This window comes from Strigops habroptila, chromosome 17, assembly GCF_004027225.2.
Source record: "Strigops habroptila isolate Jane chromosome 17, bStrHab1.2.pri, whole genome shotgun sequence".
NCBI lineage: Eukaryota > Metazoa > Chordata > Aves > Psittaciformes > Psittacidae > Strigops > Strigops habroptila.
In genome coordinates this window covers 1,858,138-1,874,416 of record NC_044293.2, presented here as the reverse complement: position 1 = coordinate 1,874,416, position 16,279 = coordinate 1,858,138, and the positions used below count along the sequence as shown (strand labels likewise).

The 16,279-nt window shown below is 45.0% G+C and overlaps 1 protein-coding gene across 1 annotated transcript in view; it reads right to left on the bottom strand.

Annotated features, from left to right (window-relative positions):
* Positions 1–15,609, bottom strand: part of ALG9 (ALG9 alpha-1,2-mannosyltransferase) — a 30,688-nt gene extending 15,079 nt beyond the window's left edge. Inside the window, exons 1-13 of the mRNA XM_030505364.1 lie at positions 15,390–15,609; positions 14,653–14,791; positions 14,331–14,465; positions 13,531–13,601; positions 12,557–12,645; positions 11,651–11,786; positions 11,205–11,292; positions 10,958–11,063; positions 5,717–5,839; positions 3,688–3,842; positions 1,352–1,481; positions 826–973; positions 388–517 (exon numbers count right to left, since the gene is read on the bottom strand). Coding sequence (XP_030361224.1) covers positions 388–517; positions 826–973; positions 1,352–1,481; positions 3,688–3,842; positions 5,717–5,839; positions 10,958–11,063; positions 11,205–11,292; positions 11,651–11,786; positions 12,557–12,645; positions 13,531–13,601; positions 14,331–14,465; positions 14,653–14,791; positions 15,390–15,490 — 1,551 coding nt within the window. The 5' untranslated portion in view covers positions 15,491–15,609. The remainder of the gene's footprint in view (positions 1–387; positions 518–825; positions 974–1,351; positions 1,482–3,687; positions 3,843–5,716; positions 5,840–10,957; positions 11,064–11,204; positions 11,293–11,650; positions 11,787–12,556; positions 12,646–13,530; positions 13,602–14,330; positions 14,466–14,652; positions 14,792–15,389) is intronic.
* Between the last annotated feature and the right edge of the window lie 670 nt (positions 15,610–16,279).

Here is a 16,279-nt window from a genome sequence, read left to right as displayed (position 1 = left end):
CATTTATATTTAAAAAGAAAGGAAAATACAAAGGAAAATTTCAATCTCTGCTCAGTGACAAACATTTTCTGAGGGGATTTCAAACTACTCATTCAGTTCACTTTCCTGTGATCACAGTAACACATTATACTAACCCCAAAATTGCAATAAGTAGGAATTATTACTTCCAGTTCTCCTTTTTATTATGTCTTTAAATGAAATATAGGCAGATGAAATGCAAATAGAAACCACTCACATAAATGGGGAAATTTCCAAGTGCTGCAAAGAGCCCATTTTTTTCTGTAACTTGTACAGTCCCACAGAAACAAAATGGGGAGACCCAATCACAGGCATTCTATTAATACAAATTATACAGTAAGGTAAAGAAAACGGGAATATAATCCTTACATATCGAGATGGCTCTTCCTTGTTTTGGTCATTCATATCAGCGGGAATGATCCGTGTGGCCATTGGTCCCTTGGCAAATGGTTTTGGTAACTGGCCTCTGAATTCTGAGAGGATAAACTGGAGCTGCCAACTGCAGAGAAGAGTGTCAGAAAGCCCAGCAGGAAAATGCAGGAGCTAGCAACATTTTGTGTGGAGAAAACCAAAAGCCTACCCAAGGACATTTCATTCCTAGGCAGACCTGCTGGAGGAGCAGTCACACTATAAATTTTCAGTAGCTTGTGGCCAACATAGTCTGATGAGAACAAACTTCAGAACCCTTTGTTTTGGATATGCTGGTGTCATAGGTTACTTGAAGGTTACTCCAATAAATAATTCTTACGAGAAATGCCCCTTCTTATGAGTCTCACCAAGTTGTACCTTTTCCATTAAATGACTTACTTATCTGGCAGGAGAAAGCTGCTTGGAAATCTGTGCCATTCCTTTCCCACACAGACATTAACCGGTCTCCCCTCTGGCACAGTGTGAATGCTTGGGTCAGAAGCAATCCTCTGAAACTCTGGGTAGAGATCCAGGGGCCCGTGGTAGCCTATGGAAGGCAGAAAGTTTAAATAAAGCTAAAGAAATAGGTGATATTTACATGACTACTTTTGAAAGACTACAATAAATTGCTCATACGTAACTTTTTAACTGATAATTTCTTGAATCAATTAATTGGTCTATGCTAAAAAGTGGCTGGATTCCAAAGCTCCCCCTCATTTTAGCAGTGCTTGTACCCTACCACCCTTATTCACGTTCTCCTGTCCTGACTGACAATGGCTACCATCAAGTAAAAAAATACTGATGAGACGAGAAGGTTCACTGCATGGCTTTGATTCAAGAAAGTACTTAAGGACCATATCTTCTTAAATTAAGATTTGCCAAGACCAATACCCAAGAAAGCATAGAACAAATCTAATATACCAACCTCTGAATAAGGCAACAGAGCGTGACAATGACAAAAGGCCAAAGAGAAAGACAGTCCCCAGAGCCAACCAGTTGGAGGAGACTGTGTAGTGTTCCAGGCGGTAGCGCTGGAATATGAAGTGGTAACATTTCTGAGGAAAGAGTAAAAAAAGAGAGAACATAAAATTACTCCAACTGTGGTATCTTTAGCAAAATTCTGGTTTTCACAGGACCTTTCAGCAGTGCCTGCACCTCCCACCTGGTCTTTGGTCTTCATTTTTTCACTCAGACCCATAAAAAACCGCACAGAACCTCACAAGGTTCGATCACATTTCTTAACTGATAATCTAGGGTATTTAAAGATGTGTTCAGCTCTTGTCCCTAGGAAAGCCTTTAGTCAAGCTTTAAAGTGTTCTTTACCAGGGGCTCCAGCTTGGTGGTTCCCAGTGAACCAGCAGCAAGTGTCCCTTTCAGACATTGTGTAGAACTTCCCTACGCAGACAGGCCTCTTTTTCAGTGCTGGACTGACTTCCTCTCCAACACAAGTTCCATGACCCAGATTTACTGAGTGACCTATGGTTGTTTACCCTGTCTGCACAAACTACACCTTTGAAGTGGATAAAAGAACACACAGCACATTCTGCATCCACCTTTAAACACAAGCCACTGAAATTATTGAAAGGAAAACCCTTTAGGTTTTCCTAATTTAAAAGCCTTTCTGGGAATACCCAGGAAGAACTACATCCATACTTGGCTTGGTCCCTCCCTCCTGCTTTGCCTTTCTGCAGGAGTGATTATTCACTTCCTATCCTTATCTTGTTTCTGTCCCTTGTCTTGTTTGCATTTTTCTCATAACAGCCAGATCCACGTGGTTTAGAGGAGTAGACTCTGACAACGCTGCACTAGTGGGCAATCAGTTCTAAATTCTCAGCTGGATATTAAATACTGGACAAAATGTTATCAAACTGTTAAAATACGCAGGACAGAAATAATATACCACTGATTTTCCTAAAGCCATATCTGGCAAAGGTCCTAAATCACCACCCTCTGATGAACGCTTTGACAGCACATAGCAATTCTCAGTCAGAGCAGTGAAACTGATGACATTACAGAGCTTGATCCTGCAAAATATAGAGACTGAAACTCATTTGAGGTGCTCCAGCTTAACACTGCAAAGCATCAGCAGTGATGGAAGATCAACATCAGAATAGCAACTGACCAGGGAAAGAGTAAGAGTGATTTGAGGGATGCAGGAAATGGTGGTGGGGAGCCCAGGACAGAACAGCCAGCAGTGGTGCGTAGCAGGACAGAGGAGTAATAGCAGAATGAGGCCAAACAGCTAGAACAGGCTCTAACAGACTAGTGACTGCATTCCTGCACCTCTTTAACATAAGAAAGACAAATAATTTTCAGCTTTGGAAAGATTTATATCAATTGACATCAGTGCTTTACTCTATGAAGTGTTTCAAGTGATATTTACTAAACATCCAATTTTTGGCTCTTCCAAATGTCCAATGCAATTTCCCGATGCCTAAACAAGATCACTTTGCCTTTTTTAAATTAACAAAGGATTCCTACTAGAATACAACAAAATGCATTTCCTACATACACACATTCCTACCCCTTAAAGCTTGCTTAAGAGCAGACAAAGGACGCACAATGCTGTAATAAGTTACTAATCCTCATGACATCTCTTGGATGTTGTTTTGTATTGACACTACAGCACCACAACTGTTCCTCTCCAGAAATTCCCACCTGGGATAAGAGAACAACTCAAAGTCATCATGAAATAATTAGTGGCAAGGAAATATTCTCAACCATTTATCACTTCACACAAGCTTCTGATCACCTTATAAAGCCATGAAATTTGATCTTTTTTTGCTGGGCTGTTAAGCAGTCTGCACTGAAATCCAAGATAATTAGATGAGCTCATTCTGTATGACACTCAGGAGGGAAATCCCAAATATTTTTGCTTTTACATCACATCTTACAGAGGGCTAATAGTTTTCCACATACTCTTAATCGACCTGTTGAGGAAGATTATGGTTTAACTTGTAAAACCAGCAAGACACACACAGAGCGTTAGAACAGCTGTGCCTTTTGCTTCCAGAGCCTCAACACCTATCCATGACACATGGTTCAAAAATAAAACTGTACCAGCTAACATATTAAAGACAAGGATCAAAAGTTATGCATAGGACAGTCCTGAACTATGTAATCACTGTAGATTGTGTCATGGGCACAGATATCCTGCAGATGATCCCAAACTTCAGGAGGCAATGTTAAAGCAGGTAGCTAACAGTTAGCTTCCTAAAGGTATGAGCTCATTAAAAAAACCCATGTTCCACTTAAACTTACCTGAAGAGCAGAGAGAGCCACAGCACCACAGAGGCAGATGAGGGGATAGATGGGAAAGAGAAACCTCTCTTCTTTGTGGGGCTGACTGAAGAAAATCATGATCCAAATGTACATAGGAGCTAGTGTCAGCCAGTAGGGACGGCCCAGATTCTGAACTGAAAGAAACAAACACTCAGCAAAGTAATAATGTAAGAATGAGGGGTTTATCCTATTCCCCCTCTTGCACAATCATGTCTCACAATCAAAATTCTCTTTTTCAGATCCAAACCATTGCCTTCAGACACAAACACACCATGTTCTGAGCAGCTGTGCTGGTAAAATCCAGGTAACATGTCCAAACAGAATTTGATCTGAGAATTTCTGTAGATTGCTACAATACTAACAGTTTCAACAGGCTTTAGAAGACCAAAAGCAGAAAATAAGGGACTGTGTTACTGAATCCAAGCAAGAGACAAAACCCATCAAGAATTTACATGTCTAAATGGGCAGTCATAAATACTAGATTTCCTGCTATATATCGTGCTATACATAAAAAGATCAGATAGGGTCTCCTCTGGACCTACCATTCCACTTACAAATGGTTGTTTTTTGACTGAAGTTTCCACAACCTTCATTGCTTCATTACAAAAATAACAGCATGAGATGTCTCAGAGGCACCTTCTGCTTAACGGAGGAAATAACTGATTCAAAAATAACAACAATTACCCTGAATTTTAGTCACACTGAGGAGGGTTCTACAGCGCCTGACAATTTTCAGTCCCTTTTCTGCCCCCTTGGTACTCCCAACAGCAGAGTTAAACAATTAAGCTAACGGCATTTCAAAGACAATAAGAACAAAGCACTTGGCAGAATCGCTCCTGCTGTTAAGTACAAGAACACCAAGTGAACAGCAGGAAATCTTGCATTTACAGGATCTCCTATTGAGCTTTTACTGGTTTCTGACAATATGTCCGTTATAGCCAAGGAACAGATATAAGCAATATACCCGTTAACATACATTTTCAGCAAGGATTATGATGCTATTGTTTCTTGTATTCAGTAAAAAAAAATTAAAAAAATCAGAGTGAAGCACTAATTGGGCTGATGAATCTGGAGGCTGCTGCTGACACTTAGTGAATCTTCCTTAGGAAAACAGTGACGAAGAATTCACACTTCCTCAACACCTTTTTCCTCTCTAGAGTCACTTACCTAATGTCATGTATTTAAAGTGATGGCATTTTATTTAAGAGAAAGCTCAACGTGAGGTAGGGAATATTCTGGTTCCTCCTTTCTCTACTCTCAGTATATCCACACCTATGGGGAGACCTCCCAAACCATGTGATACCAAGACTGTCCTCCCAGGGCTTAAGTCCTGCAAGTTGAAGAGTGCTGCTCCCAACATGGGCAGGAGCAGTAGATACCAGAGGATGCCTATTTGTAGGCTCTGCCCCAACAATCGAGAAGGAAATAATAACATTGTTCTCTCAAACTGCTGCACAAAAACATTATGGCAGTGGTATAAAAAAAGTAGCAATGGAAGAAGCAGTAAAAGGTTCCCCAAATAACTCTAAAGATTACCATTTCCAGCAGCAGATAAGATGGAAACAACAATGGGTATGTAGTTTCCTTCCCCCTTAAGATTTCTGATGGGGCTATTTCTAATGCATGTGCATGTATGGCTGAAGGTTATGTACCATACAAGTTGCTAAGCTTACTCTGGGTATGGATAGTTTAGCCTTGATAACATACTCTTCTTCCTGAGTTGGAGGCACACAGGAATCATCCTTAAAGAGAAAAATGTTTCTGCCTTTTTGCAGACAACACATAACTAGATGAATCTCACCGCACATTCTTTCTACAGAGCAACTCCAACTAGAGTCAATACTGGACTGAATAATAAGCTCTAGGAACTTTCCTATTGCTCCAAAGACTTTCTCTGAAGCTAGTTCAATAAAGCAAAGCTGCTCTTTGGCAGGAAAGCTCTCCCTTTAGTAACAAGGCTGAGATCTGGGCTGTCTGTGTTTGGCTCTCACAGCTGTCTTGCACTCACCATGAAATTTCTGAAGCAGACACTCCATAAGACAAGTCAATGGCAGCACAAGCAGCGCCAAAATAAACGCCACGTTGAAATTCAGAAAGCCATTGATGAAATAGAAGGACCAGGGTTCCGTACCTAAAGGATGAGGAAAAGAAACAAGAGTTTTTAGATATAAGCATGCATGAGATCTAGATGTAACAGCAGCTTCATTCCTTCTCTGCCTCACACAAGCTGAGATCAGCAGCAGCAGATATCAATTCTCCCCATTGCAAGCATTGTGGAACCAAAGAATACAAAAGGTGTGGACAGAACATCTTGCAGCTGGACAGAGGATGAAGCCCCATGGAATAAGCCTGAGCCATCTCAAAGCAGTCTCATTGTTCTGCCCCTCAACCTTAAAACTACTGTAACAGTGGCATGAGAGTTAGTCAATAGCCATACAAAGGCACCAGAGTATCTTGCAATCATGGCTGCCCAAAAAAGTTCGTTGTCTTCGCTTTCAGAAATTATCCTTTTCCATTCTTTTTCACTGGGTCATAGTCAATATCACACCTGCTGCTCAGGAATCACAGGCCGCTCTAACAGTCAACCTTGCCCAGCAGAGTTCTGCAGCACAGAACTCACCCTTGTGTTAAGAAAGCCTACACAGCAAGAAATTAGAGGCAGAAACATGCAAAACTAGGAAATTCGACTCCAAATTAATTCTTTCTAATTGCAGAGAAGTAACAGAGGAATAATGCAAAAAACCACAACGTTAATAAGGGATCGTTATAATACTGGAGCGATGATGTATACTCCATGTTGGCAGAAATAGAAAATGTACTAAAAAGGAACAAGAAAAAGAGTTCATATTCACACCTCACCCCAGCAAAGACTCTGCCACTAAAGTTCATTCCCATGCGAGTTTTGGTACCTCCTTAGAGTCAACACTATTTAAAAGATCCCTGCTTCAATTTGTTCTTACAGTGCAGCTTCCAACAGGAGCAAGCCAACTCTGCCTCCTAACGTGACATACTTGAGTATTTGTTGCAAGCTTCAAATGATATAAATTGAAAGAAATTCCAGTCCAACTGTCATTTATTTGGACTCTTAATTCAGGACGCTTACAATCCTGAACAATAAGGAATGCCAGTTCCTCTCCACACATTTTCCACTCTCTCAGTGTGATTAGCTCAATCAGTCAGTAAATGACACGCGGGGGCTTTAATCACTGCACTGTTGTGACATGCATCACATGCCACAGCAATTTCCTGCAATCAGAGCCACTTAAATAGGGTCCATGTTGAAATTAATCAGACAACTGAAAAGCAGCAAGGAAAACCTGAAGCCTCTGCAGCTCCTACAGCTAAATAGGATTAGAAGCTGCACTAGTAATGTCAGAAACATGTCGCTGGAGTTACTAAGGCCAAGTCCAAGCAACACAAGTTCATTTAGGAAACCTTTATTAGCACTGAAAGCAAATAGCAACTACAGATTTGGATTTGGGGGATTAGGGGGCATTCCCTCCAATTGCCTCTTAATTCTTGCAAGTCCTACAAGAACACAATCCTCAGCCTGTGAAAGGCTGAATAAGGGGTACTGTAGATTGAAAGATTATGCCAAATGATGGATGTGACAGTTATCTGTATGGCAACATTCTAATAGCACCAACGACCCTTCCTCCTTCTCTAGACTTTGTTGTGCACTCTCCGTATTTAGGGACTGCAATTCTAAACAATCACTGTGGCAGAGCTTGAACACATACAGAAAACACATCATTTTAGGACTAAAGCATACTACCCTTCCTAGAAATCAGGGCTGCTGACTGCAATATGTCTGTGAGGGAAAACCTGAGGCAGTCTGGGCTATCACACTGTAAATCTTCCAGTGGACGTCTAGAAAGTGTGTGCAAAGGGGGCTTTGCTTTCTTCCCAGCCCTGCTGCCTCCACAGATTCTCTTCTGAGACAATAGTGCAGGTTTTTCAAGACTTACAGCAAGTTAACAGTGGTTTGGCCACTCTAGTAACTATTTCAGTGGAGCATCAAGGCCTCTCCCTGTATGGAAAAAAAGGATTGGAATTGGGTTCTGCAGCCTGCTTCCCCACTCCCACTCCTATGAACAACAGCCACTTTATCATAGAAGATGCCAGGATGAGATAGAAAGCTTCTTAAACTGATACAAACTGTTACCCTCCAGTGTTTTCTGGCTACAGTTAAGCTGCACAGCACATACAAGTCCCACATCTTTAAAGGATAGTACCAAGGACCATTCTGTCACCCTTCTACCTGCCCTGTCTGCTATGGCAAGTAAAGGAAATTAACTATGGCTTTCTCTAGTCTGCTCCCTGATTCTGTAGCCTGGGACTCAGGAATGAAGGACACTTCATTAAGCACACCTCCTCCACAATCCAGATACAGCCTTAAAGGCCCTGAGGTGTCCCGAGGGACTCTGCTAATAAAGAGGTCAGCTGGTTTGAAGCACAGCTTTAACAAAAAGGCTACTTTCCCACTTTCTCAGATTTTTGGTTTTTTGGTGTGACTGAACTGCCCTTAAGAATTAAGCACTGGAACTTCCTCTCCTTCTCCAATGAGGGATTTTCTTCTCTGGGTGAGGAAAACAAACAAACAAAAAAATATGGGAGGAGAACAGTGCACACAGGCAAATTAAATACTTCACAGACACCAGGCAAAAAGCAGTAGGCTTGGTCACTGTGATGACTCACCCATTCAGAGGCATTCAGTCTCAATGCCTGCCAGGGCAAAATGCTTTTATTCTTATTATCCACAACGACCCAGAGTGATCTGAGAAAGAACTGCAATGTAAAAAAAGAGCAATCCCATTGCAAGAAATCCTGGCCCAGAACAACATCCTTCAAGCAGGGAAGGACACTAAAGAACTCTCCATGCACAGGACTGATGGGAGGAACATGCTTCCACAGCATCACCATCAGACCACGAGAGAAGATTTAACTTCCTGCAAGTATGCCACATGCTAGAGCTGAGCAGATGTGGGCTGCAGGGAACACACTGATGAAAGCAGTGCGAAGAACACTGTGGCCCAGTCAGTTTTCATGGCACTATGGTTCCATAGGGATAACCAACTGGAAGCACTGTCAGACTGAGCCAGAAACCAGTTTGAACTTTGTGCTCTGTGACAGGCTCTGGGAACAATTCTAGAAATCAAACTCACACACAAGTTAATAGAGTTTAACAAACCACCATGCTGCAGCTTGACCACAGCAATGGTGAGGGCACTCAGGACAAAGCAGAGGAGTTGTAGAATAGGCTTAAGCTATGGACAAACACATCCTGTGTTTGTCACAGCCTAAAAACCTGCATGCAGGCAGGAACTGTAGCTCAGCTGTTAAGCAGTAACTAAGCCACAATAATTTGATCATGAGTCACAGCCCTCATTCTAAGCAAGCCTGATTCAGTGCTAGTATAATAAATAGTCTGCTTTCTGCATTTCACTTATTTTCACTCTGTTTAAGAACCAGGACTCCACAGAGCAAGATGTCATATAAATAAGCTCCAGCACCTTCCCGCCCAAGCTGAACAAAGCTTTCCAAAGTGCCATCACACTGCAAGTCACAGCCAAGGCTGATTACAGGAAATGGGACCAAACTTATGTCACAAATTGGGCATTCTTAGAACATATGTACCCAAAAACACCCCAAAGCCTCAGAATCAGGCTTAGAAGCTACTTTCCCTTTGTTGCAGAAACCTAATCACCCCAGGGTAATATTTCTTGCACAGACTGTATTTATCCAGAAGTGTACTGCTCAAGACAAAACAAACAAACAAAAAGATCTTGTCTCCAGAACTCCAGAATGCAGGCAAAAGGCAAAATACAATGGTGCTTACATTGAAGATGATATGGGTTGATAACTCTTACAACCTCCAGCAGCTCCTGCTCCCATCATGTGAAAGTTGGGAAATCCCAGCTCCAAAGCCAAAAGGGATTGGCCAGACTCTCATCTCCCCTGGTAGTGTTATTTCTCCCTAGTGTTTTGAAGCTCTCTAAACACACAGCATTGTCCTGGCCGCATTGCATTAAAGAGCAATTTCAAGCAGGCTCTTTTACTAGCCTGAGGATGTTATATGAATGTCACTATGAATAAAACACTTCAGAATAGATAGGTCCCTGGAGGCTTCTGGAAACAACTCATGTACCACTGTGGAAAAGGTCAAGCAGAAGCCCATGCCAAAACCTATCAGAGACAAAGCCTGGAGCTTACTTGCAGAAAATTCACAGCAACTGACTTCAGAGCCTTCCTGCAGAGACGAAGAACCATGGCAAAGCAGCTGTTGCCCTGCTGTGTCACAGCACATGTAGCAAATCACCACTCAGCACCACCCAGAACAGCCCTACAAATGAACCAACAAATGGCCTGCAGGGCACTGCAGCCTTGCTGCTAACCACTGCTGAATCCCTCCTAGCGTATCTCCACAGGGCTGAAAGAGATGACAGATGACACAGGGACCCTGCACCCCAAGCTCCCTGAAGTCTCTGCCAGCCCCTGTGAAGCCCTGCTAGAAATATAATACTTTTGTACTTTTCAGCTCCAGAAATACATTATATGAAAAACTTAGTGCAGTGGCAGCTCCCAGACAAACAACACAGCATTGCCATCACGGTTCAGACTCTTGGGCCATACAGTATCCTAAATGGCCAGTACCAGGGAACCTCTTGTAGGCAGAGGATCTGCCTGCAGATTTTATCTACCTCAGATTTGGCTTGTCAGCAAAGCCCAGGACATACACTGTCAATAATAACCAAGGAGATTCCCAAGATACAGCATGGGCTCAAGAAGCCTGCAAAGAACTGATGTGCACCTAAAGAGTTACGGATTCTGCGCCATTATCCACTTTCCCAAGGTTCTGCATCATGACTTTGAGGAACAGACAAGAACTCAATTAAAGCTGACAAACACACACATGTACTGCTTGCGCCCACAGCACTGCTGTAGCATCCAGACACGTTTGCTACTAACGGTTCTCTACTGTGACCCTGAGACATCTCACGACGGTTTACAGAACTTGAAAGCAAACAAAAGCATCTTAACAGCGCGGAGAAATCCGACAATGGGCTGCGGATTCCTGGTTCGAGAGAGACATCCTGTGGCAAAAACCTGGAACTACAGCGCCATGGAGCTTGGCGGCTGCTTTTGCTTTAGACGACACCAGAAAAAGGATTGGCAATCAAGACCTGACGGGTCACGGTAGCAAAAAAAACCCGCCGACTCCCTTCCTGTCTTGTTGTCTTAAACTCACCATAGAGATCAGGTCCGTGCGAGGTGAAGACATTGTATAAAACAATGTTGAGAGGTGCAACTACCAGCTTCCCATAGTAATAGCTGTCCACAACTACCAAGGGCACCTGGAAGAAAGCTTCTGTTATTTCAAGTGCCAAAAGCTTTTGGCCAGACTGCCCAAAAACTCCATGTGATTTCCTAACAGAACCCACCCCTTCTATTGCAAGCCAAATCCATTCCCTCTCTCCATTGTTGCAGGCACTTACCAAAAACAGGATCAATGACACCACACACCAGTTGACGAAACTTTTCCACCTCTGCTTCAGTATCAAGAAGTCAAAGGCAATAGGAAGCCTGAAAGAGAGAACAGCTATCAACTTGAGACTTTGTCTTTCCCACTGCAGGTTCTTCTACCCCTTCAAAGCAAGTGGGACAGTAGCTGGAAAAGAACCATAACTTCGATGGGCTACGCTTCTACTACATATTCCAGTCACCCAACTCAGGTTTCATTCTCAGTATATCAGGGTAAGGAAATTGTCCCAACCTAGGTTCCTCAAAAGCAAAGAAATCAGGCTATGGAAGCCTGTAGCAATGATCCTGGAGTAGGCTGGCAGCTTAGTCGCTGCTGGTTTCTTCCTCCAGCCCCTACTTTCTTCAACCAGGCAAGAAACATTTGACAAGGCGCAAAACTTCTGAACCCTCCTCTCCTTACCCAAGGGCTGCACTGAAGGGCCAGCCCAGAAGGGCTCCAGCAGCCACCCCCAGCACTGCTACAGAGGTCTTGTCCATATACCAGCCAGTCATGGCAATCACTGTGGTGTACATGCAGAAACTGCTGGGGAGAAAAGCTGCAAGACAAGGAAAAAATAGGGTTAGCATAGCTTTCCCACCATGGGATAATTGCACAAGGCCAAGATAAGAATTGGAATTGGGATGCTATACTGGACACGCTCATGTCAGTGAAAGCAAAAATAAAAGAAGATTCTTTTTCTTGTTCTGCCAAGACAAGAAATACTTCCTTTAAGTATGAAGGCCTCTTTCCTCAGTTGCACTCAGCAGTGGTAACCACTGGATCCTGGTTGACTGGATGACAGCATCCGCAGTTACCACCTCTAACACGTGCTGTACCCTCCATATTCATAAGCTGTGGTACTTCCCTTTAAGTTTCTGTATGCACACAATACAGAAAAGCCTTGCCCAAAGTCTCCCTTTGCACTTTCCTCAATACCTACAGCAGGTGTTTTGTAAGTCTTAAAGTGGTTGGCTGGGCAAATGTGCACAACCAGCCAGGGGGACAGGACACATAAGCAAACAACAATGCTAAAACATGACCCTCCAAGACCCTCTTTAAAAGGCAAGCCCCATTGCAGAGAAACTGGAGGCAGCAATAGAAACAAACATGCCCTGGAAATTGAAAGATACACAAGCATGATGCAGGGAACATAATTTGAATCAACACTCAATTCCGTCATCACACCTGCCAGAGAAATACACGCAGCAGAATACAACAAACAATTGCTAGAGAGATGTTTTAGTGCTGTGGATTTTCTTCTCTCTGGACCTGGCTTTGGTTTCTATGGACAAAGCAATGGTTAGTGTTATTGCTAAGCAAACTTACCTGCAGATGAGCAAAACATCCCAGTGCTGAGTACTAAGAAGGCCAACATTAGCCGGCTCACGTGTAGCCCAAACTTCTTGCACACAGCCCTAAGGAAGCAAGAGAGAATTAGACACGCCAAAAATATCCTCAGTACACAAAAGAACAGTATCCAATGCATGCAGAACAACAAAAAAATCCATGGAGTATCCTGACACCTTTATGGTGGGTAATTCTCATTAGTCAGCCACTGAAGGCAACCTGAAGAGCAGCATGACTGCCTCTGGCCTGGGATTTCAGATCCTCGTAAGTTACGCTAGTGCAAAACTCTAGAAGAGATTTGGCTTATACCCATGTCAGTTGTGTTTGTGCAAATCTTCAGGAACTGAGGGATTCTGCACTGCTGTGGCAGCATCAGTCCAAGATCTTCACCCACTGTGCAAAAAGCCACAGCTCACATTCTAAAAACCAGACTATCGCAAACAGTAAAGTCATGTAAGCTAATAGTTTGCAAGCCACAAATAAAGCAGCAGCAGGTAAAACTAAAAATGCAGCTTTGACAAGATAATTGTATGTTCAGGCTACTGCTTTTAGTGGATGTAAACACCGTTGGCATTACACACAGCAACAATCAATGTATTGCACTAAAATTCACTATGATAAGCAATCACAGCACCAGTCTCTCCTCCAGCACAGCTCAATTTACAACACTCCCACCTTGCTTGCTGGTGTCAGTGAGAAAACGAGTGTAGTCTACAAAATGCTGGAATGGAGTTGTGGGTGGCAGATCTGAGAATATAATTTTATCCTAACAGTGGAATTCTGACCAATATCTCATGAAGTTATCATGAGAACGTATTTCAAAGGTTCACTGTGAAGTAACCCAATTTACCAAACGCATCTACACATGAGGTTCAGAGTGTACTTCCTGCAGCAGTAACTGAATGTGTTACATTTCTCCAAAGCATTCCCTGTAGACAGCTTTTAAAACTCACTTGTAGAAGTAGAGTTCACAAACACAGCTCAGGAAGGCCAGGAAGCATCGGAGGAAATAGAAGACAAGAACCTAGGAGACATACTCAGAGTCCGAACAAGGTTTGCAATGAAGCTAATGCACCTAATTTTAACAAGTTTTAAGCAAGTTTGTAGTGGTGAAAGAGCCTGTTCTTGGGAGACCTAAATCCCAACCCCACGGGATGCTGAAGATCCTGCCAGCTCAAGGCCTGGCCCTCTAACACTGAAGTCCTTTACAACACAGAAAGTGAACACAGGCCACTGAACTTACAGAACTACCCAAACAGAATGCATTTGGTGCCTTTTTTACATTTCTATGAGTTCAGTTTGCAATATCCCTTGCAAAATAGTAACTTATTTTTATAGCTTATTGGAAAAAACAAACAGTCATTGATAGCTGGCATAGAAAATAATGCAACCTTCTAAAGCATCAGGGTGAAACTCACAAAGGTGTATGAGAGCAAATAGCTGCCAGCTAACTGTACCCAGACCTGCACACACTCAAAAGGCCAAGAAGCAACCAGCCCCCCTGGGACAGCTTCTCAATCAAATTCTAGGCTTAAGGGATTTTCCTGCAACTTCCCAATCACTTTTCCTTGGATCCCATTGAGTCAGCTTACAAAGCCTTGCAAATTATTACAGGAGGGTCAGTGTTTGTAAACGAATTGATGCTTCGTAAACACTAGTTCTTTTCGCTCTGACAACAAACAAAGCACCTGTTTAACACAGACTAAAGGCATGTTTATTCATCAGAAAAGAGACTTTCACACAGCTGATTTACCTTATTAGTTTGTAGAACTCTAGCATGGAACAAGGCTGGTAAGGCATGAAGCCACAGGTAAGCATAGGAGCGGATGGCATAGGCTGGAGAGTATTCCCATGTCTGAAACCCCTTTCCATAAACGAGGTAGTGTGTCTACAATTCAGATTAAACAAATATGCATCACACAGAGCAGACAGGTTTGCAATTCTCATCTCTGAACTACTGAGTAAGAAAATTTCTCTTTGAAACAAAGAGATTAGCACAAGGTTCAAGATAAACCTGCATTTGCACAGGCCAACTACCAATGCCCAAATATCTCCAAGGAGAGAAAGGCGCTTACCGGTTCCCAATAGTTAAATGTCTCATCGCAGTCTGAGATGTTGCTTAAGAGAGCTGCACAGAACCTGGCTGAAATGAGACACTTGAAAGCTGTTGATCCTTCAGGAGCCCAAACTTGTCCTGCTTTGCTCCCAGATGAGCTAGTCCAAAGAAAAAAGCACAGATATACACCCAGAAGACTCAGTAACCAGATCAGGACTAACAATGTGACACTAAGCAAAGAACAGATAAGCGTATCTGCATCTCTGTCACCTAAATATGAATAAGTCTTTCATTCTCTCCTCTCTTTGGGGGACACCGGTCCCCTCCCAAGGAAGCACCACCTTCCCCACCACCACCATAATGGAACAAGGGCCCTGGATGCTTAACCCACGGCTGCAGGACAACCCCAGGACCTGTCTTCCTCTCTCCAACAAGGCCACACAGGAGCTACCGCAGGCCGGGGAGAAACTCCACCGACAGGACACCGTGGAGACACTATTCCCACCACACACCCCGGGCATCCACAACCCCTACGCGGGACTCGCTCGGGGCTGCGGGTACTTTTAAGACGCAAAGACGATGAAATACCTGGGCGGGAGCTCGCAACAGACCCGGCCCCACCGGCGCCGGGGGCTGCCGCTGCGACCCCGCCCGAGTGACGGGAGCGGAACCCGCCCCGCTGCCCGGCTGAGGGGGCACGCTCCCGGCGCCCACCGCAGCCCGGACCCGCCTCCCCACGCCGGCCGCGGCACCTACTCCAAGCGGGCTTCCTCCGTGACCGCGGCCTCCGAGCGCGGCCGGGCCGACTCCCCGCCACCTCCAGCTCGCAGCCGCTGCCGAGCCCCCTTGGCAGCCATGCCGAGAACGGGAAGCCGAGAACCCCGCTACCCGCCGCCAGCGGACGGAACGAGAGCAGCGCCGAAGCCGCCGGCCGCCATGCCGGGTGTGGGCACGGGTGCGCGCCTCCACGCCGCCTGCGCGGGCCGCCGTCAGCTCGCTCCGCCGGAGTGCGCCCCGCGGCAGAGGAGCGGGACCCGGAACACGGGTCCCGCTGCCGCCGCTGTCCCCGCAGTCACACGACTGCGAGACCGCAGCAGCACCGTGGTGGCGGATGCTCCCCATGGCCTACGTCCCCTTCCCTGCCTGGGCAGACTGGGGCAGGAAAGCAGCCAAATGGACAAGAGGCGGTTGGAGAAAGCGCTTTATTGGGTACCCGCCGTACTGAATGGCTGGGAAAGGGCAGCGGCAGAAGCTGTTCCAGGACACAGAGCAGGAACCGCAAGGAGCGAGGGACCTGCTCCAGAGGCACAGGCATCATCCCCAAAGGGCCAGGGGTGCTCCAGGGGCCCGCAGCCAGGGAGATCCCCTGCCCAGGAGCGCCTTTCTCTCGCCCCTTCTCCCCGCGCTGCCGCTCCTGTCCTCCGTTCGCTCTTGCCCCGCGGCTTTTCCCACGCCCGAGGGAGGCCTCCGCGTTCTCCGCCGCAAACACCCCGGCAATCGGCTTTTCTCACGGGAGCAGGGCTCCGCTGGGCAGGCCGCCAGCAGGCAGAAAGCTGCCGGGGCATAGGAGCGGGGCGGGGAAACGGCCCTCCCCTGCTTACAGGGTGGCCTGGGGGTCCAGAGAGCTCCATTTCCCCCTCGGGTGC